This window comes from Xiphophorus couchianus, chromosome 16 (assembly GCF_001444195.1).
Source record: "Xiphophorus couchianus chromosome 16, X_couchianus-1.0, whole genome shotgun sequence".
In the NCBI taxonomy this organism is placed as follows: domain Eukaryota; kingdom Metazoa; phylum Chordata; class Actinopteri; order Cyprinodontiformes; family Poeciliidae; genus Xiphophorus; species Xiphophorus couchianus.
This window is the reverse complement of record NC_040243.1, coordinates 8,453,704-8,481,112: the sequence shown is the minus strand read 5'-3', so window position 1 is coordinate 8,481,112 and position 27,409 is coordinate 8,453,704. Positions and strand designations below refer to the sequence as shown.

The 27,409-nt window shown below is 36.7% G+C and overlaps 1 protein-coding gene across 1 annotated transcript in view; it reads left to right on the top strand.

Moving 5' to 3' along the window:
* The first annotated feature begins 386 nt into the window (after window positions 1-386).
* Window positions 387-27,409, top strand: part of hs3st4 (heparan sulfate (glucosamine) 3-O-sulfotransferase 4) — an 80,834-nt gene continuing 53,811 nt past the window's right edge. Inside the window, exon 1 of the mRNA XM_028043070.1 lies at window positions 387-1,890. Coding sequence (XP_027898871.1) covers window positions 1,295-1,890 — 596 coding nt within the window. The 5' untranslated portion in view covers window positions 387-1,294. The remainder of the gene's footprint in view (window positions 1,891-27,409) is intronic.

Genomic DNA, 27,409 nt, shown 5'->3' with positions numbered 1-27,409 from the left:
ATGCCATTGAGATTGTTTTTAGTTTTGCTAACATTTCCGGTGATCTTTTCTGCTTTATAATGTGTATAATATTTACTGTACATGTGATTTATTTAACTTATACAGTTTGTGTCAGTAGATGTGCATACAGGAGATTCAAAAGTCCAGTGATTGAATAAAGCATAAATTGAATACAAGACAACTTAACATTATCTACTTCAATTCGGCATTGTAAACAAAACTTTTTTGTAAGTTTAACTAGTGCAATTCTCTATAAAAAACCAGCAGGGTGCAGGCATGAGCTTTCTCTAAAAAAGAAAAAAAAAATACATATCTAAATTATGTTTCTGAGATTGATCTTAATTGTGAACTCCAAACACTCCGAGTTAATTCACCTCATGGTAAGCGCTGAGAAATCTCAGCAGCGGGAGTCTAATCTCTGCCAGCAGCCACAGGAATGAGCGGAATTTTCTCTATCACAAAACTCTCTCAGATTAGGAAATCTGACGTTTACAGTGCTGTTTTCTGCGCGGACACGAGGAAAGGTGGGTGTACACACTAGTTGTACTGTGTGGCTTTACTGTGCCTCAGCTCAGATGAGCTCACACAGCCGATGCGCACATCGTAGGATCCTACCAATGTGAGAAGGCGTAAGGACACCGAGCGGCAGCCTGGTAGTCAGTGGGAAGTGTGTAAGCTTTTGTGCAAAGGCTGTCGACTTTCCGCAGCACAAAGTAAATAGAGAGAAGCACAAATGCTCTTGTGTTCATTTGTTTCACGTTGGAGAGACTCGGTGGATTTGTAGGTTTTCTGTCTGAATGGAAATCCACTCTTTTCATCGCAGACGGGACTGGACTTCAGACTCAGCGGCTGATAGGAAGAAGGCTGTACTTTGAACACTCTGCTTTCTTCTTTCTTCCTTCTTCATAAAATGCCGGGATTCCGTCTATCGTACACTGTCCACTTCAAGCCGGGCTGTTCATCTGGAAGGGCGCCAGACCTTCAGTCTCTCAAATATGCAAGTTCAGTCCAATAAATTGTGTCATTGTCTGTCAGCACTGGAATAAGAAATCAATACTCAAGAAAAGAGACGTGATATTCCTCCGGAATTTTAACGACCCTCTCCCTTCTCCCCCCCTCAGCCATCCTGATAAATATGCGCTTTGGTTGGATTAGGGTGGTCTGGTCCAGCTTGGCGCTTTTTTAGCTGGAGCAGCGCTGATGGGGACTGATTTTTACTGTTGATTTTGTCCATGCAAGACTCGGGGTGGAAACATGTCTGGCCACTTCTTTGAGAGGATCGCTGCTATCAGAGATGGCATTTTGGTCCAGCACTTCGGCTTTCACCTCTAAAGTGCCCCGGAAAATCTTATTCATGTTCACCCTCTCCCTTTCTGTCACCTACTTGTTCTACAGCTTGATGAGCTGCTACAACTCGCTGCAGTTCCCGCTGCAGGAGAACTATGTGTTTCAGGGCAGGCTGGTGACGGAGGATACAACTTTTGTGACACTGAGGGAGAAACTTTACTCGGCTTCACCAGGCTTCACGGAATTCACACAGGCTGAGAGAACAACCGCGGCTCCGACGGTAGGAGAGAACGATGAGGCCGAACAAAGGACAGTGGAGTGGATTAGGACGCAGGCATCTCCAACTAAATCTACGGCGGCGTTTCGCCCCACCGCGCCGGAGAGGGAGCACCAGGAGATCAGCACCACGGACAGCGAACTCAGGGTGAACTGCACCTCGGATTACGGGGAGAAGAAACTTCCCCAAGCCATTATAATCGGGGTGAAGAAAGGGGGTACCCGAGCCCTGCTGGAGGCTCTCAGGGTGCACCCAGACGTGAGAGCCGTTGGGAATGAGCCACACTTCTTTGACAGGAACTACGAGAAGGGACTTGACTGGTACAGGTGAGCTCTCAAATCAAACCGTTTAATGGGCTCAAACAATGCTTTGCAGATTTAATTAAAATCACCACAAATAAGATTTGTGAATCGTAATTTTTAGCACCTGGCTTATGATTGATGATGACAATTATTCTTTGTTTGATTCACAAATTAGTTTTCGTTATCTGGCTTAAACGTAGTGTGCAGTATCAGCACCAAAAGGAGAATAATAACTTTTACAGATCCTATCAGTGTAATGTAACACCCATTGTAAAGATTAACACATTTTGTGACTTTTCTTTTATATTATAAAAACACTTGTTTTATAATAGTGAATAAACTTTTCTCCAAAATCCTGTTTTTATTATAATAATTTGTTTTACCTCATCAGAAGTCCAAATAGGATTCAGATTTTCAACTCAATTTTTCCAAGTGTCAATTAAAATATAAATATTTTAAAATAATGCACACAAGACTAGTTTTCAGCTCAGGGCCGTTACCGATTTCTAAAACAAGATAGATGTTTTAAGTGCCAGTAGATTTATTTTCCTGTAACTTTATTCTTTAATGTCACTTTAAAGTCCCTCATTCTACATTTATACTCTGTAGATATTGTAATAAATGTCTACGGTTATTTTCAGATGCCTCAATGTTGACACCAATAATATTTGAGCTATTCTAGAGTAAAATGTTGTCGTATATCTGATTTTTTAAAATTTTACTATTTTTATATTGCTATATCCATCCATTGAATATTTAAAATAGTAAATAACTAAACACTTTTATAACACACACGTTCCAAGCTTGTTACCTAAATGGTTGGAAATAGTTCTCAAATCGTTTTGATCCGTTGACAACACATTCACTTTGACTCCAGGTTTATTAGCTGTACATGTCTGATGCATTCATAGGGGGAAGAAAAAAAATCAATTTGAGGCCTTGTTTGTGGTTAGTTGGCCATGGCTCATTTAGGTGTTGTTCTCACACATTTGCTACCATACACACATCTTCAAATTGAGTCAATGAGCTGATGAGAACGATGCTGACTCTAAGTCCCTTCTGCTCCTTTGTAGAACTTTGTTTGTTATGTTTGGGTTGTGGAACATCTGCTTTCATCCTGCTGCATAGACACGGGAACTCTCGGCTGCTCATTTAGCCTGTGCTAGTGCAAGCTGTTTCATTATGCTTACGGTGAAAGGCTCATTAGACGAGAGGACGACATGCTTACATAAATAATAACAAATGTGCTTGTTGCTTTTTGGGTCCCTGAGCTTACAAACTTTGAGAAGAAGGATTCATTTCACTTTCAACTTTGCCAGTTTTAGGACATCCACCAAAGGATTTAACTCTCAGAGAAGGAAAATAAACATTCCTTAATAATAAAAAAGGAAACACTGAAGAAATCAAGATTTATATTCTCATTTCAGCTGCCAAGGAACATAGGTAAATGGTTAAAAAGTAGAAAACCACTTTTCTTTTTCATCGATAAAGAAATTAATTTGACTAAAGCATGCCTCGAATGATGCATTACACGACATCTTTCTCCTCAGCTGGTAATGCTCTGGCTAATGTGCACTTAATGGAAGTGAAATTATGATCACTTACAGATGTTTGAAACATCAGTGTAGTTAAATGAGACCAGTGATCTCATAAAGTGTGATTCATAAATTTAGGGCTGTCTAAGTAACACCTGCTCCACATCTTGATGGAGATGATATATAAACTACAGGGAATATGACCCTAACACTTCATCTGTAGCTGTTTTTAATGTGTGTGTGTGTATGTTTTTTTACCCAAAATCCTAACCTTGTTTGGCACATTTCTTAATCTCATTACACAGTCCTACACATATCCAGTTTTAGTCATCTCAAGAGAGAACTGGTATTAATGGACTATATTTATTTATTTAATTATGTTTATTTTATTTTTGGAATAATTTAATTTAAATTATGGTATAAAGCAAGCAAAAAAAAAATACAAGACGTAACTGCACAATTAACTTCAAATTTAAAAAAAAAAGAATATTTCAAATTCTAACCTAATGCTTTGAAGTGTTTCATCATTAGAGACAAACAAAACGTGAACAATTTTTAGAAGAGAAACTAAAACTTTTAAACCTGAAAGCCTTTAGAATTGCTATTGTTTTCTATGTCCAGTATCTGAATAAGCTCCCTGTGAGGGATATCTTGGAAAAAAATGTGTGTGCAGATAAGTGCTGTATCACACCAGTGATACAGCAGCGCATTGCAGGCAGAATATTGTTTCCAGACCTGCCTATATTTCTTGTACTTACAGTTCTATTTCCAAATACTAAAATAAAAAAATAATAAAATAAATTATTCATTTGTTAAATTAGAATTATCTAAAAAAAAAAACAACCTTTAAAGTATTTTTTTTTCTTTTTGTAGAGAACAAGAAAAGCAGTGTTTCAAAAAATTATTAGAACACATTTATTGTACCATTCCTTTTTTGCCAGTTATTGTCTTCTATAGAAATTTAAAGTTAAAGCACATAGGGAGAGGGATCTTTGACAATTCCTCTGCACCATCTACAGTAGATCTACATTGTAAGTTCATTGGTTGCTACACTGAAGGTTTTCTGAGAGAGACTAATAGATTTCTATTACAATGTCCTGGTATTTCAAAAACATGTCAAGATGACATTTATTCAAATGAGGTAAAATGTGCATATAGAAAGGTAACAAGCTACAAGCATCACAGGTCCTCCTCAGTAGTTAACAATGGGTGTTACTTGGCATACCATCTGTTCAACTGTTCTTTTAGAGAAAAAAGTCCTAACACATGCAGACATGTAACATGCATACCTGGCACAATAGGAAACAGTGTGAAAGTGACTTTAGTCTCATCCAACCAGAGCACATTTTCAGTTCAAGTCCCAGTAGCATTTAGAGAACTCTGCATTTTTGCATTTCTGATGATAGGACAAAGAACCTTTTTATTCCGGCATGGCATTAAAAATATATTTAGAAGCATGTTTTACTTCTTTACTGTCCTCCTCTCTGTGTGTGTGGCAGGATAAAGGTGAGTCCTTGTCATGCCCAGTGGCCAAGGGCAAAAAGAAATGGGCTCCTGTGTCTTTTTCTATTTGAACCCCAGGAAAACAGGAAGTCATGGACTACTAACCGAAAGTTTCCCAACAAATCATCTTAAAAACAGGATATGAAAACCTTTTATAAAATAGTTAAAAGGTATTCTGTTTTTTTCTAGGCACAAACTGCCATTTTACAGCACAATCAAGTACCTATGTTATCTTCACTTATCATACATATATCAAACATGACTTAAAGGAAATTTGACATGGCATCACAGCCATATCTGATATACCCTTAAAATTGTGCTCTGTCTCTTTAAGAACCTTATAACCATGCTGACTCTTCCCCTTCAACACACCATCATGACAACGCTTTTCCATGGTGTCCATTGATGCCGTTTTCAAAGAGCACCAGACTGAAAAGTAGTTAATATAATGATCTCAGCAGTCACACAGATTTCACCAGGTGTTTGCCGATTTTTGCAAATTTTTGCAACCACTATTCTGGTTGAGTTCTGCGGTCGAGGTGAATGGGGGGCAGCGGGAGCTCGGGCTGATGCCTGAAGCTCCAAGACGGAGCTTTGAGTAAATAGGCAGTGCATTTTATGAGCAAACGTTAAGACATCCCTGGGTGGCTGTCACAAGAGATTAAAAAATTAATTTTAAGATATTTTAGAAATTTCAATAACTGTGGAGGCAGCTACAAGATATTTGTTAAAGTAATTCAAGTTGGAAATTTGGACAGTTCTGTATTTCTCACTGAGATTACTCATACTCTTGTAAAAACAGCTTTAGCTTTTTCAAAGAACATGAACTTACATGTTCATAAAAAAGGCACAGATCCACAGATTTCTATTAAAATATTTAAAAATCCAAGTCTGCATCAGGTACCACAGACAGAGTCCAGTGCTTGTTTTTTTTTTACTTTGTCCTCTTGAACAGCTTATCTACCATTTTTAAGCAGTACCATCATCACCACACACACCGGACTTCCAATAGCGCTTCAACACGTCTATCTTTATTTCTCAGTAAAGAGAATGAGTCATCACAGCAAGTACTTTATCTCTTCCCTTTATTTTTGCCTCAAACTGGTACATATGCTCACTCACTTTGCAATCGAAAATTCCTGATGCATGATAATCAATACAGCCGTTTTTATCACCAATTCTCAAGTCTTTGCTGTTTGTGCTTTAGTGGAAAGATAATGTAGGTCGTAAATTGCACTAAAGAATGCCATCGATTATCAGTCATACATGAAGATGTGTGCCCACCGAGGGTGAACACTCACAGCAGGAAGTTACTCTGTGTTGACATGTTTAATGAGTATGTAATGCATTAGACATGTTGACTGTTTGGTATTTTCACTTTAGGTAAATGTCAAACAACGGTGTTTACTGAAATGTTAACTAACAGAATGAATACCAAATAAAGTATTTTACTTTATCCAAAGTAAAATACCAAAGTAAGATAATTCTTACTTTGGTATTCATTCTGTTAGTAAAACAGAATGAATCTATTCAACTAAAATAAAAAAAACATACATTAATTAAATCAGTACATATTATAACATATTTATTCAGTTGATATGGTTGTCACCATCCTTCCTGTATTTTAAGAATAACATGCTGTCGAGAACTGACAGAGGCTGTCCATTTCAGAAGAATGTGGAATGGAAAGCAAAGTGACTATGATCAAACAAGGGACTTCTCGTCATCCAAGATTATCTTCTGCATAGCATTAATGTCTGCCAGCGACAGTCTGAAACATGTTATTAGGCTGTTCACATGGTGTAAGAATGTTTTTTTTTGTAACTGTGCTCGGAAATGTACTTTTTAATTATTGGTAACTATGGCTGGAAATTGTAAGCAGTTCCTAATAACTTTTCTTTTTTTAAAATTGTGTTATGTGTTACAAGTAAAATTGATAATTAACAAATCTGACTATATTAATGTAAAAGCAGAAATTTGAAAAAGCTATAAAAGTTAAATTTGCCAATATTCCACTTTAGAATGAAGCATCTGTTACAGGTAGCTTTCCACTGGCCTTGTGGTGTCTTTATGAGGCGCTGCACTGTGCAAATCAAGCAATTAACAATTTAACCAATGGATGTTGGCGAGATGGACACATACCTCTGAAAGCGGATTCTGCAGAAGAAAAGTTAAAAAACAACTTCCCTAACATTTTCTTTTGACTATCCTCACGTATGAATAAATTATTTAGCAATTCTTAACTTGCTCCTTACAAATACTGGGCAAAAGTGGCAAGTTAATATACACTCATAACATTTATCAGTATAAAGCTTTACAGAATATAAAAATCAATATATGTGCTGGACTTCATCAAATAACTGGTGCTATGAGGGGTTTGACACGTAAAGGTAACAGCAGCCTGGAGGAATTGTAACACCCTTAGACAGGACTATAGATCCTGAATTATAAACCTGCAAAAGAAAAGAAAAATGTGAGCTTTGACGGAATAAACGTGGTCTAAAATAAAAAAGTTATTTGCAGTTTTATAAGGTTTTGTTGAAAAATGACTTGCCACAAAAGGCAAAATAAAAAGTCAAAAAGAGATTTGTACACTGCACAGAATTATAACTTCATCTAAATAACAATAACATGTTGAGAATTTACGAGAAAATCACTAGTGCCTCAGAGGTTAAAATGTGCTCACTTTAGGGAATCAAATTTCTCCAGTGGAAAAACATTTAAACACAAGATAAATCAGCTCCCTGCAAAGCAGAGTCAGAGTCTTACTGAGGTCTGCAAGCTCTAATATCTCTATGTTATTAAAATGACACTTTAACCCCTTTGCAATAAAAGCCAAAAGGATGTTCCCATAAATCTTTTGCAAGAGATCTTCTTACCCTTTCACTGCTGCCATCCCTGAGCTCAGACAGGAGCCAGCAGTAGTGCTAAACCCAGAGGAATTTAGTTAACACAGACTCCAGTTTCATTTCAGCCAATTCCATTCAACAGACTACTATATGTTTTTAGTTTTGTTGCCAGTTCTCCAGTCATCTTTTATTCATGATTAAACATGGCCTTTGTAAATAGATGTCACAGTGTTGCCATTTCCAAGGATTTCTTTTTGCTTTATATGAGTTGCAGTGTTCTGTAATCAATAGATCATTTACAACTAAAACTTTTGGCTCAGGGAAGGTTGCTCAATATGGTTTATTCATTCCACATATACCTTATCATTGAGATAGAATATTTCTTTGCACACAGCAAGAATATATGTTTAAAAGTAAATACCTATTCTTGGTAAACTTCAGTGTATTACGGTGAAATAAGCAGATGTGGATTGTCGAAGAAAACATTGTGAAGAATTGGGTTTAGTGTGTCATCATTCTTTGGTCATGAGAAAAGACTTAGTGACAGAAGGATTTTAATGGAGATGGGAATCCATGGGCAAGCCCAGCAGCAGAAAGTCCAAATCCAACATTTATCCCTTGTTTAGCCCTTCTTTACCTCTCTTGGTTCACTTCATGGGGGCAGCTTAGCTCCTGACTCCTTCCACCTGATTGGTAGCCCAGGACTCCACTCACTAAGAAGATGAGACAGAGTAAGGTGGGCCAGATCCCCAAGCAGGCAGGATGCCATCCTCTCCAGCTGGGCCTATGAGCCGCAGCAGTGCCTTCCTGTCCCACAGCTCCCCGACGTGGTAGAATCTGCCGACGCCTGATAAGACGGCGCCAAGACTCACAAGGACGTACCTCTCAGTGCTCTGATGCCGATGTTGCAGTTGTGGAATTAAACTTTTTAATTAGCAGAACACCCCTGAACTGTCAGGAGAGTGGACCACATCTCTCTGGTTTTCCTCATTGCCCACCCCCTTCCCACTTGATCCAACTAACAAACACCACAGAGCTGAGAGACTTAAGCTACAACAGAAGCAATCATTCTTATTTCCTGTTTGCCAGTCTGTTTAAACTCAACACAGCTCAGAAAGATAACACATTATTTCAAATCACTAGTAAGCCAGACATTATATCTGCTCCTTGCACACATACACACACACCAATTTCTAAAATAATGTATCAGGCAGCCACTCTGCCACTATATCATCTTTTCCTCCTTGTTAGATCAATATTATGATGAAGTCATGTACTTCAAGTTAGAATTGACTTCTTGTGGTGAAAGGGCACTGGTTGGTGATTGTCAAACATTCAGCTGATTGCAAAGTGTAGTAGAGTACCAACGAGTGCTTCTGCAATCTAAAAGGCAAAAGTGGCAACTCTCATATACAATTCGGTGAAGAAGTAATTGCTCCTTTACAGATCTGCAGTTTTAGCTCTTTTGTTCCAGAAGATCAAAAAATGTATAGAAACAAACCAAACCCAAGTAAATACACTGTTTTCAAATAATAATCGACATTAAGGCATTAAAGTTATTCAAACCTATGTGATTCTATTTAAGAATGTAATTACTCCCTAAGCATGAAAGTAGGGTTTTCTAATTTTTGTGGCAAAAACTGCCATCAATCATTTGGACAGTGCATCTTTTATGTCAGTGTACAGGATTTTGTGCAGGACTTTTCTTTTCACAGTTGTTTTAATTCAGCCACAATTGAGGATTTTGAGTAAGAACACTACATTTAAGATAATTCCACAACATCTCAATCAGATTTAAGTCCAGACTTTAACCTGGACCAAAAACTATCCAGCTGTATAACCTGACAAGCTTTGTCTTACGGTCAAAAGCTGATGAACAGAGATCAGAATTTAAGGTTCCAGCAATGATGGATTTTTTTTGATATGCTGTGTTAGTTTTATACTAGATGTAACAGGAACCACACCATCCAAGAAGCTTTTCTTTTTTATATATAAAACACATGGAATATTAAAGTCTCTATAATGGCACGCTATGTGGTGGTGGTGGTATGTTAAGCATTAACGGAAAGCGGAGTTGATTATTTCAAGGGGAAAAAAAACATTTCACACTAAAACCTGTGCAATGAAGGTGTAAATATGTGTGATTTTTCTGTTCAGTATGAGGTGAAACCTACACATTTTATTAGGTTCAAGCTCAATCTATTTTACATAGAACCATTTCAAGCAGTACACAAGGTTTCCATCTGATCTGCAGGAAATATTACAATTTGATAGGGATAGTTTCATGTCGGGCAGGCTACGGAGTTACATTTTCATTCTGAAGGTTTTTAGTTTTACCACTGATTCATTGTTGCTAAATTAAAGTGCCCTTGCTTCCAGAACCACAGATAAGTTTGATCTTTTTTTTCCCCAGAGATCAATGGGAGAAGTAATAACACACCATAGTATTTGCATATGAAGAAAAAACCCTCTGGAGAAGTTAATGGGCAGAGTCAATTTCATCCTGCCTTTGAAATCTATTTATTTGCTCCTCCTTCTCTCTTATACCTTTGTCCTTTTCTTTTAGCCTGCTGTAGCTACACTACAATCCCTCAAGTAAAAGTCTATTTTACTTATGGCAAGAATTTAATTCACCAGTTTCCTCTTTTCTGTTCCTTTGAAATAGCCGTGAGTAATGGTTTTCCATCAAGTCTCATATCCACGTTTTTGTGTCCATCAACATTGTGGGATCAAATTCTTTAGCTGCCTATTCCTCTAACGCTCCTGGGTTAGTGGGAAGGGCTCACACTTGTGTTTTTTCTGCCCACAACACGGACAGACTTTCTGAAATAAAATGACATTGCTTCATCTGTTAAATTATTTATTTTAGCCCCAAAATAAAGTATTAGCTGAAGTCATTTTATGCTCAAAGGGATTCATTTCTCCCAAAAGATTATTTGCATGCGGCGGAATTGGAGTGTTCTGCTTCCAGTCTGGAGAAACAATGACTCTGCTCGGCAGAATGCTGGTTTACAGACGTCTTTAAATCTCTGCAAATAAGGCTACCTTGGGACAAATACGCATGTCAATCATACTTGTCAGGATTCCAATTTCCCTTCCACATCTCCTGGAGCACTTGTGCTGCCTGTGCTCCTTATTGGCTGGGAGGGATCTGGTCTCATGACACAAGCTGATGCATTTGTTCAGTCAAAGGGAAAACCCTGACAGGAATGGTCATGGAGCCAAGATGCAGAGGCCTCTGGGAGTATGTTTCAAATGTGTTTCCAGGAGCTGATAGGTGCTTCTGTAGTATGTTATGCTGAAAGATGGTGGAAAGAAAATGTTTGCCTCTCCCTCTGGAACAGGGAGCATTATCACGCGAGTATGACCATTACGCACTAAATATATCCACCAAAATGCTGAATGAACATCTTTGTTCTCATCAAGAAAAAAAAAAAAGTTTCAAAACAAATTAACATAAATGTGTGGTCTTTATCAGATCATATTTAATTTATTTTTAACTGCTATAATTCACAAAAAAGAAAAAAAAAACCTGACAGACTTAATTCAATTATAGCTGTGTGATGTGTTGAGACTCTAGAGGTGTGAGCTAATTCCTCTGTTTACACCCCTGAGTCACTGTCACAAACAAATACAAACACATTCATTGGCTTCCAGGATGTTGTCTGCACGCCTGTCCCGCCATCTTTGAAGTTTTTCATCGCTTTATGTTGTTTGCCCATTTATGTTCTTTCTCTCAAATCACCATGTGGCGTTCTGTATAAATTTAGCACAGTGTGAAACATTGTATGAGCTATGTATTAGACGTGTGAACTCCCCTTCTAACATGCAGCTGAGAGATGCTGTGGTGATGGGTTAACTTTGGACTGGAAATCTTCACAGTGCAATCCCGATTTCGCAGCTCTGCAGCGAAACATATTGCTGACATCTCTGCCACGGACACTCAAAGCATTTGGTAACTTGGAAGTCATTAACACAAGCTGTGGCATTTGCCAAACTCCCCTGAGACTTTGGATTAAGCCACTGAAATGCAAAAGGATGCTTTTAGGGATTATGCTAATTGCTAATTGCTGTATCAGGATGTGATTGTTTTTCCTGGGTAATTTGGATTATTGGCATTAGAGATTCAGAAGAAAGTTGACGTGTTCTGCCTCTCTAATAACGTTGTTACCTGCTCTCAACCATGAAGCCAACTCTTCCCTTGTGGGGGCTCTAACATCAGTGAAATATTGTCTGCAAGCTTGTGCAGGCACAGTAGACAACACAATCACACACAATGAAATGAACAATAAAATATGCTGCAGACAAATTGAAAACACTTTTAGTTTAAATTAGTGCTCATGTAACAGCATTAGTCCTGCCCCGGGGTTACTGTGAAGAATTTATTTCTGGCCTCCTCTGGCTCTTCTCATAGTCAATATTCATCAAATGAGTTCTACATATTTTTTTTTATTTTAAAAACTAAAATGTTAGAATCACAACATTGCATGTATAATCACTTTTAAAAAATGCTAAAAGCTTTGTGTCTGTGACCAACAGAGGGCCTTCTTCAACCTTGTCACCCAGCAACTGCACCTTTTAGAAATCAATTATTTTCTAGAGTGAGGCAACCTGCCTTAGCAGTGTCTTCATTTAACTTGTCTTAATGTAAAGTGAAGATAAACATCCCAGAATACTATTGTCAGAAATGATTTATTTTTAATCTTCCTAAGAACAGCTTTACTCTTTGAAAAGATTTTATGAAGATTAGTAATACTTATTTTGCCTGATATGCCTTTTTTTTTTGCCTCTGTCATTGGACAAATATATTTAATTGTAAGTCTTCCACCAGACAGTTTTACTATTATAAAAACATTTGTTAAAAAAAAAATTAACAAATAATTCCAAAGTTTGAAGTTGTAGACCAAGATTGATCACCACACTGATACAAATTTGTGTAATAATTTAAAATCTTTTGCAAGCATGTACAAAAATTTGCATTAGTATAGAAAATGTGCATTTTTTAAAAGTGATCACAGGGCAGATATTGATTTTGAACTTTCAGCACATTTTTTTGACCATTCTTGTGCAGTTAGGGCAGCATCTGAAAATTGCACCACTCTTGAGGTGCTTTATTTGGTAGCAAAAAACCTGAACGGCTCCAACTTTATCTGCTGGCCTTACCACTGTGAAATATATAATATACACACAAGAGACAGTTTGGAATATTTTAATTAAAGGCCAATTATATGGCCTTAAGGATATTATGAAAGAGCATCAATTTGGATCCATTGGTGAGAAATTAAACTTAATGCCATGATTTCAAGTTGCTTGGTTGGCTGATTTTCAGGGTAAATTAGTTAAAAAGCACTAACATTTTCCTGACACTAGGGATGTCCTGTTTTGATGCCATGGCCTCAGCATTTTGATCAAGTTGTTTTTTCAATGGTTAATATTGACTGATATAATTTCTCAAGAAAGTGATACAAAATATAGGCCTTCAGTTTGTAAGAAAAAAATCACAGTGCATGTCTTGATGAACAAAAGGCATTGAAAATTGTGTTGTTCATCGATCCAATCTAAGTTTTTGTCAACAATCAAAGTGTTTTTCACTCTTTGCCATGATGTTCAGTGAAAAAGATGCAGAAGATCTGTGCTTCTGCAACCTGTCTGTCTGGCCTGGTTTGTATTCTGTTTGCTAGAACACTACCAATTAATTTGCATCATGCATTTTAATTAGTAGTGTAATTTATGAAGCAGCAGAAAAGTGTTAATTTAAGAAGCAGTAGAAAGTGACTTCTGTAGCCCTTTTCCACAACAGGAGTTTTAACTAAAACGCTATCCAAAAATGTTAAAAGTTAAATTATAAACGAGTCCTATCAAAACAGTAGAGAACGTTTTGAACAAAGCAAAATGTACCACATAGAAATTATTAGCAGGAGCAGGAGATCTGTTCATTTTGATGGTTTGGATCGGATACGTCTTTGGAGAAAAAAAATATATGTTGTAACAAGACATCTCTCACTTTTTAGAAAAACTGAAACTGCATCATCCACAACATCATTGATTATTGAACGAATGTGGAAACAATAACAGTGCTATTGTAGTCCACATAGGGTTTCATTTTACTGCACTTTAAAGCCACGGAGTACATAGTACTTGTACTGGGAATCAACATCTACAAATGTTCGTTCCCCACGGACAGAAAGGGGAAAGACAAAATATCACTTCTGAAAACATTGAATATCAAGGGACTGATATTCTCCTCTAGATAATTAACCATGAGCAAAACAGTGTGAAATTACAAATGATTAGCTAGCAAACTAATATATCTTTTTTGCTTCCTATCTTGGAGAAACTTCTACATTTTCTGTGACAAATGTGTTTTTCAGTCATGTGCACTTTTAATCTTTACCAACTTAGATTTACCACCTTTCGTTACCTCCTGCAGTGTATTGCAGAAGTATTTTTGGCACGTTTCAGTCGAGGGAAGCACAGAAGTTTCTCTGCTGAGTTCAGATTTCTGTTTGCTTTCAATCTCACTGACTTCTATCAGTAACTGTGGCTTACTGGTAGTACTGCTTTCACAGTTTAAGATTGTTAGTTTGATCTAACGTCTAGCAGCATCTAACTGCCCCATGCTATGATGCAAGTTTCCATTTGCATTTAATTTTCTAATCTGTGTATGACTATAAAATATACTGAAAATTAACATTAAGGAAAAAAAAAAATAAAATATTCATGTTCTATTTGGAATATTAATGCATAGATTTGTAATTACTAAAGTAAAGCATTTTGCTTTGTTGCAACTGTATCAAAACATTCACTTCATCTGTCCCAATGCAGAGAAAAAGAAAAAGAGACCCTTGCTAGACCAAAAAAATAAAAATTAAAGTAGTCAACTTGATGTGTTGAAAGGCGAAGCAACAAAGTACAAATGCTGTATTTACAGTGATAAAAATCTCATGAAAACAGCTAACATCATCACAAACTCAATAGCACCTTTACTGCTGATAGCTCATATAGCCACATTTGCAATATGTTACAAAGCTTACAGGAAAAGAAAAAGACTACTCACAAATCCTTTTTCCTAGATTTACACATCTCTCACCTAAAATATGCTAAGTGAATAATTGACCTTTAATTCACACAGTATCTTGCGCTTATTAAAAACACAGTCTGTTTGTTGGAACTTCACTGCTCACCCAAACAGACCGTGTTCCTCAGATTTAGGCAAGAGAAACAGAATAAATCAGATCAAATACCTTGCTACAGAGTAATAAAACTGTTGGCCAGAAGTCTGTTCAAGTCATCCACCTCATAAAGCAGCAAGCTTTAAGCATTCTATTAGAATCATTTTCCATTAGGATCCTTGACTGCTCCTTGGTTTCTCTTTTATATGAAATGTGAACTGCAGTTGGTTTTTCATTCCTTGCATCTCAAGTACGACCATGGTGAACCGACGAAAAGTTGCTTTGTACTCTAATCGACCTCTGGTTTGTTTCATGTCCACAAGTAGGAAGGAGACAGAATCCTAACTATGAATTGATTTTTGAATGAGCATACATTTACTCTAAAATGCTTGCATGACTCATTGAGGCTATGCAGTGCAGCAACCCCGCTGTCTTAACTGATTTGAGTAACGAACACACATTCTTCTTTTGACTCAAGGTCATTTTGTCATCGCAGACTTAAGCAGTGTCCTCTGGTTTTTATAAAGGACCAACTTACCATGAAAGTGTATCTGGGCTGAGGTGAGAAGGTGACTGCTGTAACTAATGGGTTTATTTAATTCAATTTATTGCCTCTGCTGCCACATCATATGAGACATGCTGGTCACTGTAGGATTGAGGTTTCATAAAAGAAAGAGAGATTACTCCCTTTTTGAAAAGGGCAGAATATAGTCTAATGTCATGCTGGATTTTGGTGCCTGCAAAGCCGGATGTAAATCTGCAGAACTAAATGAATATAGGTTTGTGGTGAAATTTTGGCTCTTAGGCTTATTGTGGGCAAGCCGACCAATCAGAATCCTGCCGTTGCTATGCTCACAGGGCTGGGAATCTGTAATAAATGAGGGCTTTGTCAACATGTCCACTGTTGGATCCTGGAAGGCAGAGTCTTTTGATTTCAGTGTATCAGCTGAAAGGCACTCCAGCACATTTTTTTTCTCTTCTAGCCCATGTTTAACATTCACTGCTATCTTTTTCATATGAAGCAGTCCGAGCTTCTGGCAACACGTTGTCTTGGCTCAAGGCAAACAGCTTTCTCTTAAACTTATTTTGCATTATACCTTTTCTTTACAGGAATAAACATGTACACTGTTTTGGGGGTCTTTGGGCCTTCGAAATTTAATGCACCATGATAATTATGTAAGCAATGGAGCAGTGCTTAAGGACGGAATTTCACACCTTGAGTTTAAATAATGTACGGTGTAAATTTCCTAGGCTGTAATGTTCACATGTTTCTTCATGCTGTTTTTATGGCCTTGATGTGCAAAAACACAGGGTGCTGGTGCGGCGGCATGTTTTTATTTAACTAATCTCTGTGAGGGGATTATAGGCTACAAGAATCTGCTTGAATCTGTATGTTGAATAAATAAATGTTTGTTGCTGTGTAGAATCTATAAAGGCAAAGCGTACGATAGAGGAGTCAGTGCTCCAGCATGTTCACAGTATAAACCATTATACGGCTCAGACAACAAGGAATAAAGCTCTGAGGACCCAGAATTCTGCTGTTTTTCTCCACTACTGTGTTGATTGCAGGTAATTTCTTTCACCTGACATCCCAGATGTGAACAGACTCCTGATTACACATTCAAAATGCTTCTTTTCCCTTAACTTGTCAAGTTTTGTCTTTAGGAAATACATGTTTGTACTATTTGACATATACTGGTGCCTGAACAATGTTGAGGAGGGAGGGGAGGAACTAGAATATTTTAGATTTTTTAGGCTTGACACTCTTTACCTCACAGAGGGATGTCTGTGGAGGTGCAGAAGAAAAATATTCTGATGTATAATGAGAGAGTGGGTTGCTCAGGCTCTTTGACATCAGACAGGCTATGCCTCCTGCCCTGTATAAGTGCTAACCCACAGAGTCAGATGTGGTTCTTTTTTCCCTCTATGAATCCATTGGTTTTTGTGTCCTCAGACCTCTTTCCTCTTTTCTTAGCTTTTTGTGAAGCTCAAAATGTGAAAAGCACAACAATGTCCACCACATATTCTGTCGTTTTCTAAAGTTGCCAGAAAAATCATGCAGTGAAAATGAACACAATTATCCAGCCACCCATTGTTCTGACACAATTACAAAAAAAAAGAACGGAAAGTTTAGTGCATTTTTTGAGCAACTTTCCTACAGAATGTTGAGGAATTGTATTATTTTATTACAGTCAAATATGTGTTAGGGTGACTAAAACAAACTTCAAATGCAATGTCTTATAGTAAACAAGCATAAAAAGAGGTTAAAATGCAAACTTAATTTTATTGTAATTTTTGAAAATCATAACGAATGACCTAATGTGGTCAATATAAAATATGTCAGAGGAGTAGAAACTTATTTTGATGTTATTTGCATCATGGTTTTCTATTCTTATGGTCAAAAAGTTTTTAATTTAACACCATTAGAACATTTGCTTTACTTCTATTTGTAACCCTACCAAGTCATATTGGAGTCGAACCAGAAACTCACAGTTGACAACAACTAGTCATAAGTACATGAACATTTTTAGAATCAGGTCTTCACAATCTAGTAGTTCTGCAAACTGTGAAGAATCCAACATTTGTTCTAATCCTGTCACATAATGTGGTGTACCTTGTAATGTTACGTGGGTCACAACCTGTTTTCATGCCTATGAAATGCGAGTTCTGCTTATAATATAATGTTTTGTATGCTCCTTGTGTCTTGGGAAAAATGTTGTGAAATTTACAAACTGCAATTGCATTAAGACAGATTGAGCGCTATGGCAGGCAGGACACACATGATAGTTTTCATTGGGGTTTTATGCCTAGTTTTCTTCTGCTTATCTGTAATCAAACAAAAAACCCTGATAATGTTGCTATAACATCTGAAACAGAAAAGGCATCATATTAAATCTCAATATCACAAGAATAGCATAAAACGGCCACTCTGCAAGTACATTTAGTGTTGCTTTTTGTGTTACAATGACATTTAACCCTGGATTTGACTCATATCACAAGCTTAATTGGAAGGTCCTGCTCTGTTGCTCTGCACCAAAAGAAACCATTTTATACCTTATACATGCCGTATACATTCTTTTTTTTTTATATGCCACTTGATTGATATGCTAATTATTGGTGAACTTTTTACCTTACATAAATGCCATGGGGAAATGATTGGAGTGCTTAGGTGATTGGATACTTATTTCCAAATGTTTCAGATCAGATTATATGCTTGTTTGCAGGCTCTTCATATGTTGATCTGGTCATGTGAAGGTTTAGAGCATGTCAGTTCTTGAAATGCAGTCTGTGATGCATTTCCAGAGAAACAAAAAAGGAAAAACTTTAGAATGATGAATGTAAAAACACACTTTAAAATTTATTCTGTAGTGCTCTCTAACTCTAAATAACACTCTATATACCGTATTATTTTTGGTTTAAGTATAGACCTATGAACCCACTTTAGGTCTTCGACACAGACACTATTAATTTTATTTTTGGGTATGTTCTTCAGTACTCATTCCCTTGTATGGGGCTTATTTCTTGTATTCTACCTTACAATCACAAATAAACACAATTTATACATATATCTGTCTAATTGTCTCACTTGTTTAGCAGCTACTCATACTGAGTGGTGACAAATAAACAAAAATCTGTCTTTTATTGTTATGCACAGTCAGTGGTAAGGAATAAAAGATCCTAATAAGATGTGGATGTGTTGTTCAAGTTATTTATATAAAGGAGTCCTCTTTTTTAGTACAGGTAATGAGGTATGAAATTATAATGCAGCATAAATTAGCCAACATATGCAGCAAGAAAAAAATTATTTTCATTTTGCCAGTCCTTTTAACATTTGAGAATGATTAGACAACAGCTGCATGGCCTTGAGTATAATTTCTGCCTCATCTAGGAGAGTGTTTGATTCAGTGCAATGCCTTGCGTCTTCATACCTCTATTCCATAATGCCTTGATTTAATGTCCTCTCAGAGGTCAGATATAGTTTTGGCAACAACAAACCACTTGCTTTAACACTACTCTATTAATAACCGCAACTAAATCAGGGCCCAAGAGGAGTTTCCTAATTTGCATGCAGTTTTTCAATCCCCAATTGAAAACATGTGGTCCATGTCCCGAATAATCAAATCTCTGATTAATTGTTGTATTCTTATGTGTGCATTTTTTAGGCTTCTTGATTAACCTGTAAGTGGTGCAATGTGAGCTCTGCTCAATAAGTTCTTGAACAAATGTATCTAAAGCAAAACATTTTATAGTCTTTATTAATTGCATGGTTTATCACAGAAGTCATTTCTTGTGCGTTGTCAGAGATGTTCTCTTTGTCAAATTTTTGCTCATCATCCAAAATAATGGTGTGGTTAAACAGAATTATTACGCACACTAATGTCAATATGGGACTTTGCTCTGTGTAATGTAGTCTACCCAGAAAGAATGTTTCATTATATAGTTGCAAAATTTGGGGGATTAATTTTGAGTAATTATTTTCACCTGTGTTGCATTTTGCAATTTCTGTCTTTCCTGAAGGAAAATAGTGTTTGGATATTGTTATTGAGAGACACTCAGTATGGGGGTGAAAGTTATGTTTGCCATTTAAATTATTCATTTGAGTAATGGTATTCAAATAAGATGATTAAATAATATTGGAAACCCCTTTTAAAAAAATAAGATTTCATTTTATATAAAGCACAAGTGTATGTGTGTACGTGTATGTAAAGTTTTATTTGGAGCTGTGTTTGTTTTGAAAACCGTATTAATACAGCTTATGTACGGAGTACATTTTAGCTGCGTATATTCACACCATATCATGAATTACTGAAGTGGTGCCCTTATAAACACATACATACGTTTGGGATGTAAAAATCTTGTTTCTTTTTTAAGCAAAGCTAATGCTTGACTGAATTGACTGAGACTGTCTAAATGAATACATGCATAAAGATAAAAAAAAAAAACAATAAGAAGACAGGACACCAGTTCTATGGTTATTGAGGCATCTATATTGTTTATGTACCATTAAGCTCACACCGTATTCTCCCCCTCACTTTTCACATGAAAGCATATATTGCTCCAGGCTACTCTCATTGTACAGCAGCTTGTATGATCCAAGCTGCAACAGAGACATTCACAAAACACTCTGAGATAAAACAAACATTAAAATTAAAACAATACAAATTAAACATATACAAACAGTGGACACTGTGGTTGAAGGCATTTTCTGCACACATAATTTTGACTTTGTGGAGATGCATTTTGCCAAGGCGAGATATTGGTATCAAACTCTGATGAAAATGAAGCCACAGTAATCAAAGACTCTGCATTAATTACATAAATGAACAAAGGAATCTTGTTTCTCAAGATAAACACCATCAAAGTTACTGAAGGAAGCTAATGCAAATAGGGTCCTTGGAGAGAGGCTATGAAAGTGTCTTTATACGCTTGTTGACAAAAAGACATGCATGATTTTAGGGCCAAGCATAATAATAATTACAATCATGGTGAATTTGTGCATTTCTCAGGAAAAAAAACTGACATACTGAGCATTGGGATCATTAGCTATTCCATTTTTTCTCAACTCGCCATTAAAAATGTACAAAGCCACCATAGCTGCAAAACATGGCAGTCGGGACTTTGTCTTGATTTGCAAAGCAGCCAGTAAAACGTCTCAGAGTAGGTGGGCATTCTCTTAGATGTTAAAATGTATGAATTATTCATTAAGCTGCTATTCCAATATTTATCACAACTGTATATGTGATAGCCCTTCATGTGTGGGAGGTAGCAGGTATGACGTCACATGTTTAGATCTCTTGGTAACAGGTGAATCCAAAGAATTTAATGTCAGAAACAGGGTCCAATTATCTACTTTTCAGTTTATCAATTACAGCAAACTCAATAGAAGTCTGCAGTCAACTTAAGTGGATTTCAAGAAAGCAACTAGGTAAAGGAAGATTGAATGGATCTCACGTTTTTCACTCCCATGCTTAACCAAATTATGCACTGAAGCATTGTTTATCCATCAAACTAGGCCCTCTTCCAGCAATCCACTCACAAAGAAATTCAAAATTAATTGGCAACACCAAAGCAGAGTCACAGCAAACAGACAACTTTCTTCCTCTCCCCATGATGCAAATGATATTCAGAACAGAAAAAAAAGCAACGCTCGCTGCGTTTTATGTCTTATCCGTCTCGGTTGTAATGCCAAAACACAGTTGGTCTGTGGAGTGTTTTACCTCTCCACCCACACTTCCCCGGGGTTCCAGCTGGATTTTCCTGAATAAAATTAATGCAGGATAGAAAGTAGCAATCGGGAAGGCAAATGAAGGATTGTGAGTGACGGTCTAATAATTGGGGTCTGGTCCTGCTCTCCATCCTCTTGCTGATCTGGGGACAGGAAAGGAATACGATTCATGGAGGATTAAAGGAGCAGAGCTTACTCAGCAGAATAAACTATTTGAAGTAGGGACACACACACACTACCATACTTCCGCTCTTAAAACATTCCTTTAGTGTACTCTTTAAGTGACTTCCTCAGATATATTGCATGTGCCTGATCTGTTCTGAAAGTTACCCTTTAACTATCATTGGCCCTTGTGGAGCGTGCTTTTCATTCATGTGAGGTGATGAAGGGGAGAGTTGCTAAATGCTGAACCTTGGTGTGAGCTGTTTACTACTGAGCCACTCAGCGAAGTGACACATGCATTTACTTTGACTAATAAATCATTGATGGTCTTATGTGCATCGATGGAAATGCAGTGTCAGTTTTGATACTTGATTAGCATTTCTGTCACTTCACCTTATGTTTAACATAACTCCAGCTGTGCAACTCAATTCACGTTGCCCATGGGCATGACTATGATGAGTCATTCCTCAAACTGACAACCAGCCATAGCAGCATATCAACAAATGTGTAATTTCACTGAATATATGAAGCAAATAAAATGCAATGTATGGAGTATTTGAATCTTGTAAAATTAGAAACAGGAACTGATGGTGAATATTCTTCTCTGTTTTTCATAGAAACTGAAATATATCCACTTTGTTTCATAAAACAGTGTTCTGTGTTTGAATGATAAAAAATAATAATTTAATTTCAGTGTTACTCTCAACTTTATTATAGCAATTGAGAGAGTAAAGGCAATATCTGTATTCCTAAGGTACATAATTTGTGCCGAACATTCTGTTTGCTGTAAAGTTGTACACACATCACTGTTAGATTTTTAAAGCAAACATGACAACTATGAATCATACATTGGATACATATTATTGCTAAACCAAAATATTAAACTAAGCTATGCCTATGAAACAGGAACCAATCTCTCAGTAACTTTAGCCTGGTAATGAATGCAAGAAGAAAATTAGCTAATGGTGTAGGAACCTGCTCCACTCAGTAATGTGTATCTCCAAATAGAGGCTGTTCAGACAACCCTCCACTGCAGACAAAATACTGACTCCTTTTAAAACCACATAATCCCACTTCAAAGAATGTAAAGGCTCTCAGGTTAAGAACATATTCAATGAGAAATTTCATCATGCTACCTGTTATGAACAGATTCGGTGTAACAGTTTACCCCTAAGTATCTTATTATTTGCCTTTCAGTTACCTTGAATAGATAGGTTCTCTATAGGAAGAGAGCTCTATATGTGCCTGAATCTAAGGTCGTTTGCAAACTCACTGATGCTAATTTGTTGGACACATCCATCTACACCCATTAAATGTTTGATTTAGCCAATTATTCTTTGTTTGGTTTGGACTTTACAGGACAATATGCTTACTCAGTATTCACTAGAACATGACAGACACACTGCAATCACACATGCCATTTCCAGTAAATGGATAGCAGGTGTGTCTTTTAACATAGCTTCCATCGCATCGTCTACTCAAGCTATGTTTATATGTCATGCAAGAGTCTGATTAAAGTGCACTGTTTGTATAGTCAGTAATTTGCAATTTGTTTAAATATTCACTTCCTTGATTAATTTACAAGAAAATCTGTCTGCTGAGGTTCAGTCTTCAAGTAAACCTGACACTAATCACAGCACAAGCTAAAAACACAAGATGCAATTGTTGAAACCCATCAACAAAAAACTGACATCTTTGTTTTCTTTTTTGAGATTTAGAGGTAATGTGGGTATGACCTTGGAAGTTTGACATAATTTAATTGAGGGATGTGCTTGAGGCACATTTTCATGCACGCAGTTAATGTGGTGATGAGAGGATATGGTAATGTCCACTTTTATTCTTTTCCTCATTCATCCTGGCTGTGGTGATTCCTGTCCATGTTAATGTCCGCTGCATGCCTCCTGATGAGGGCTGGTCAGCCAGGTCACCATTTGCAAAATTCCTGTCAGGTCAGAACCTCTCTGTGGACATGAGGAGCTTTTACTTCTCAGTTCATTAGTTTATTTTGAAACTATATGCTATGAACCAAAGCTATCATTAAATAATGGTACTCCCCTTCATAATGATCAGCTACAGTATAAGACTTTGAACCACTTATATTTTCAGCATGAAATTACCAAAAGGTCTATTTTACTTATTCAGTTTTCAGTTCAGGAAGCAAAAAGCTAATCAAAACCAAATCATGTAACCAATAAAAACTATTTTTGTTTTTTCTTTAAAAGAGATGTTATCTACTAACTGTCATTTTCCTGACTTGACAGTTGTTCAATAAACAGTCTCTGACGCCCTCCACAAGTAGGATCAGCCAAAAAATGTCATTGCAATAGAAGTTGGTTGTTCACAAAGTCATATATCCAATTATACTATTAGAAAATTAAGTAAAAAGAAAAAGGCAATACAGTAAAAATGCACAACCAAAAAGGATACCTACAGCTTTGAGAGGATTGTGATCAAAATTCTTTTCAAGAGTGATGGGGAATCCTTTGGTTGAACTGTGCAGAAAAACATTGCTTTCATAATCACCAAGCACAAACATGTCTAGGAGGTAGGCTGCAGCTGTGTTAGACCCTTCCTCAATCAGAGACACTATCAGAAAGGTCTGAAGTGAGTTAATTAATTAATTTTGCTTCAGTTGATGATGGTTCACTGTGTTTTCTTAGATCCAAAGTAAGGGCAGCCGTCTACCAGGAAGTGTAAGGGCACTTCATAATTACCCCTAGTGAAAAGCTTTATGGAGATGCTAATCTCAATTGCCAGCAGGACTTGGCACCTTCTTGCACTGCCAAAAATATCAATACTTCGCTTAATAATCATGGTATCACTGTAGTTGACTGGCCAGCAAATTTGCCTGACCTAAATTTCACAGTGCATCTCCAGGATTTTATCAGGAGGAAAACAAAATGGCAAAAAAACACAATTATTAAGTCAACCTGGGCTTCCTTTACTCTTCACCAGAGACAGGCTGATTGCATCCATGTGGTAAATTATGCAAAAGAAATCTGGACCAGGTATTGTGCATATACCATACAGGGCTTTTATTGCTGTTTAAAATATAAACTTTTTAGTTCTTTGTAATATTCGTCTGTACAACACAGAATTCTTGGTTTTCGACCTTGAAATAATAAATATTTGAAAAAAACATGCTGGTAAATCACTCTAAGTAATCAATATAAAATATGTTTTACTTTAGAGTCAAAACACTGAAATAAATACACTTTCTGATGTCATGTCTTTTTTAAATTAGTCTTTCGTGTGTGTCAGAGGAGCCGTCACAAACTGGGACATAGTCCCTACAGCACAGTTCGTGCTGACATGCAAGCACTTGGGCACGCATACACACGCACACCCGACATAACTTACTTTTTGGTTTCAGCACAAATTGCTTCTTGCTTCAGTTGTGGTGTTTATCCTAGCTTCTAGTTTCCAGTGTCAAACATTTCCCCGGTTTACGTATTCAAGCCATGCTGTTTCTGGATTGAAGCTAGGGAGTCACTCGTATTGTGGTACGAGTGACATCATCAGAACGTTGTATTAATTGAGTGTTTCCTATTTATTAAATTGAGTATTTTATTTTGGTTACAGATTTCTTTTTGTGTGTTATGGTTATCGTATTCATGTTATTTTATTTATTTTGTACTTACTTTGGTAGGTGTCTACTTGAGTTAGAAGTATTTTCTATTTTGTCTTGTGGGCGGAGCCTGTGAATATAAAAGGGGCTCTACACCACAGGAAGGCAGTTTGACTTTAGATTCCCAAGAGGTTACACTGAAGGTGATGGATCTTTGAGCTGCTATGAAGGTACTGATGTTTTTAATTTATTTATTTATTTTTATTAAAAAAAAAAAAAACATGCCTGATGCCCATTGTAATATACTGCACAGCTTCTCCAACTTTTTTCACCTTAAGATGAGCACAATAAACACCATCTAAAGTGAACTATGGCACCTGCCTATCAATTTTATCGAAATCACAACAGAGCCCTGCCATATGTGTGTCTTACAAACAGAGCGGCACTGCGACACAATTGATAGCATTGTTCCCTTGCAGCAAGAAGGTCCTGGGTTTGAATGCCAGCCTGGGGTCTTTCTGCATGGAGTTTGCATGTTCCCTCTGTGCATATGTGGGTTCTTTCTAGGTATTCTGGCCTCTGTTGTTTTCATTAAAGCACCACTAAACATCCTGTGTGGTCCCGATACCATGATTAGGAATATTCCAGTCTTCAAGATAATTAAAAGTCCCTTAATAAGATATTTTCACTTCCATGTATTCCTGTTGAATGCAAAAATAATGCCATAAGTAAAAAAATGCTACAATTGAATCCCTGACTGTCTTCAAAATTATCTTATGATAATGTTATAAATACAGTTAGAACTGCCCACTACACAGATTTGAAATTGTAAAAGCAAGAACAAGCCTTTCACTGTAAAAACTGGCTTAGAGTTGATGTAAAAACAGGCCAGAGGTTAAACAAAAGAAAGAAGCATGCCTTACATAACAAAATAATGTAATTATGTTTGTTCACTCATGGATTTGTTTGTTTTACCACTGCATGTAATAACAATGGAGTGTACAAAATCCCACTAGATAAGTCTAGGTTTAGTGGTTTTCTCTGATTCTCTTCCAGAGCAGGTCAGATAATACTCTCCGGGGCTTGACCCTTGCTTTGAGGCTTATAACCTACATTCTACTGAACAAAGCAAATCTTCTTTATTTTCTCCTTTGAGAATTTCTGAATCTGAACATAATGAATACAAACAGAAATAGTATTGCTGTGCATCTCTTTTTGTTTTCCGTTTGTCTGTATTATATTTAAAACCATGTTTTCTTGTTTTACACATGGAGATAGAATTGTACAACACAACACTTGCATTGTGAGTTTTTTCTTTGTAGAGAGCTCTATATGACAGGACTCTGTAGTAAAACTGACGTCTTTATGAAGGGCCCTCCCAAATTATTGGCACAGATGGTAAAGATCTGTAAACAAATATCCCATTCTTTACTGCTCCTTGCTCTTATTACTTTAAAAGACAGCTTCTGTTTTATTTTTTTTAATGGTCCTTACCATCCTCCTCACGCTACGGGGTTGAAATGTAAATGGATGCTTATCCAGCCTTGTTTGTCACAGTTCCAGTTGTTTCAAAATGTTGTAATTGTTGCTCAAACTGCAAACATAGGCAAGTTCAGGTCAGTAGCTTTTTATTTATTTCCTGATTTAAGAAGATCAGCATACCTGCCTAACTTGAATGGCATGTCCTTTGTTTTTCAGATTTTAAACAGCAGCTTAGTGAAACTGGCCTCTGTGTAAGTTCATACCCCAGGAGAAAAAAAAACTAATCGACTCCACGATCTTCGTAGAAAATAGAAGCATAATTTTTTTTTTTAATTACCCAGTTCCAACATGTGTGAAATCATTAAGATAAAGCTTATATATTCTAAAAGAAATAGTGTAAAATTATATTCCCTAACCTTTTCTTTTCACTTTTACCAAAAATTGCTGCTAAAACATTTAACCCACAACAATCACGTCTCCTTAAATTATTCAACTTTTAAAATCACAGGTCAGTCTTTTATACTCAAAACTGAAACACATTTTACTTTTAAACTGCAGTATTGAACGTTAACATGATTTTCAAATAACAGCAGTATTTTCATGCTTATTACATTGAAGCCCTTGGCATAAGGTTTCAGACTTTGTACTATGACTTTTAACTGCAGGTAAATATCTCTTTTTTGTCAGTATATCTTAGTACTGCAGTAACCTTCATAAGGCCATAATATGTTTCACATCAACCAGCAATGATTAGGTTTACAAAGCTGAGAAGGGGTACAAATGTATGGCAGAACTTTTCCAAAAAAACCCAAAAAACTTTAATGTACTACTCAACAATCACCAGCAGCAGATACAGTTTTAGTGCAATCATTCTAACTGAAAATAATGGCAGAGAAAACATCCATGCTGCAGGTTACACTGCATTTTAAATGAATCTATGTGAACTTATTGTATTTTTAGCTTAACAAATTTAAAATTACCAGATGATGTACCGACTTCTAATGGGAATAATGGGAACTCTCTCGTTTCATTTCCTTTTGACACCC